General features: G+C 39.8%; 1 protein-coding gene across 1 annotated transcript in view; it reads right to left on the bottom strand.

Annotated features, from left to right (window-relative positions):
* Positions 1 to 1,484, bottom strand: part of syne1b (spectrin repeat containing, nuclear envelope 1b) — a gene marked incomplete in the record, with an annotated part of 311,340 nt that overhangs the window by 156,536 nt on the left and 153,320 nt on the right. The window contains 1 exon segment of the mRNA XM_014021303.1: positions 1,074 to 1,226. Within this exon segment, the coding sequence (XP_013876757.1) occupies positions 1,074 to 1,226 (153 nt within the window).

Here is a 1,484-nt window from a genome sequence, read left to right as displayed (position 1 = left end):
GATCCAGGAGTCAGAGCGTAGGTCAGAACCAGGAAGTCAGAGGCAGCGACGGTGTCAGACGGGGGTGAGGCAGGAGGCTTGGATCCAGGAGTCAGAGCGTAGGTCAGAACCAGGAAGTCAGAGGCAGCGACGGTATCAGACGGGGGCGAGGCAGGAGACGAAAAACCAGAAACCAGGAGCAGGATCGTGACCAGACAGACGAGACTTGGCATGAGATGGCTAGAAGATTTACTTGGTGGAACCGTTCGATAATCAGGCGCTGGATGAGTGGAGGATGGAGCTTAAATACTGAGGGACACAGGTGAGTGAAATGAGAGTGATTGGGATTTCAGTGACGGGAGGGGCTGAGGCAATGAGTGACACAAGGCAGTGAGAGCAGGATAGACGTAATTCATGACACTTAAAGACAATTTGGGCTTGGACCCCGGTCATAACTGCTTTGCATTTCAAGTTTCAACTTGTTTCTGCTACTTATTTTTGCCAATTTTAAATACATTTAGCCTTGGGCATCTGTGGTGTAGTGGTGCTCTAATGTGACAATCATTTAGCTTAGAAATGTCACCTTATCTCTCTCCAATGATGTTTACTGATTTCAAGGTCATTTGGTCAAGACTTAAGGTCAAAGATCACCCATGTCCTATAATAGATGTACATGGTTAACCATTTAACATACACATGTCCAATAGCACAGCTAGACATTATGTGGGGCATTGATGACCCCTATTATTTTCAAGGTCATGAAAGAAAAGATCAAGGTCACAGGTTAGCCATTTTTCTTCTTTTACCTTCTCATGTCCAACTTTCAGCTTCATTCTGATATGTCACTTTTGTTTTGCTTCTTGCAACTGAGTTCTGGTGGTTTCAACTTTTGTTTCTGTGTTAAAACATTTGCTATTTTAACTACATTTCTGCTCTTTTTAGTTATGTTGTATGTTTTACTGACAGACACAGACAAAAGTACGCATTATATAAAACACAATATGTGTTTGGGTTAAAACTTTACACATAAAATCAAGAACCCTGTGGTTCTGAATAAATATAATAATTTAAATGGTTACAAAGATCATACAAACCTTAGCTAGCAGACAAAGCTCTTGGTAATCAGTCTGTAACTTTTTCATGTTTTCACTGATGGTGGGATCAGGAATCACGTTGAGCAGTGCCTCTCCTTTTTCAACCACACATTTTACTGCTGAATCATGAGACTCCACAGTTTGTTGAACTGTCTGCAGACATGAGAAAATAAACCAATGTCAAAATGCTGAGGCCTAAAGGACTTAGCTAACATTCCCTGAAATAGCTCAAATTATGTAGAAGTTTAAACAAAACTAACTAACTAACTAACTAACTAACTATACCTAACTACCTAACTACCTAACTAACAACTAACTACCTATCTATCTATCTATCTATCTATCTATCTATCTATCTATCTATCTATCTATCTATCTATCTATCTATCTATCTATCTATCTATCTATCTA

This window comes from Austrofundulus limnaeus, unplaced genomic scaffold (genome assembly GCF_001266775.1).
Source record: "Austrofundulus limnaeus strain Quisiro unplaced genomic scaffold, Austrofundulus_limnaeus-1.0 Scaffold287, whole genome shotgun sequence".
NCBI lineage: Eukaryota > Metazoa > Chordata > Actinopteri > Cyprinodontiformes > Rivulidae > Austrofundulus > Austrofundulus limnaeus.
Note: the sequence above shows the minus strand (reverse complement) of the source record. Positions and strands in the feature narration are given on the sequence as shown.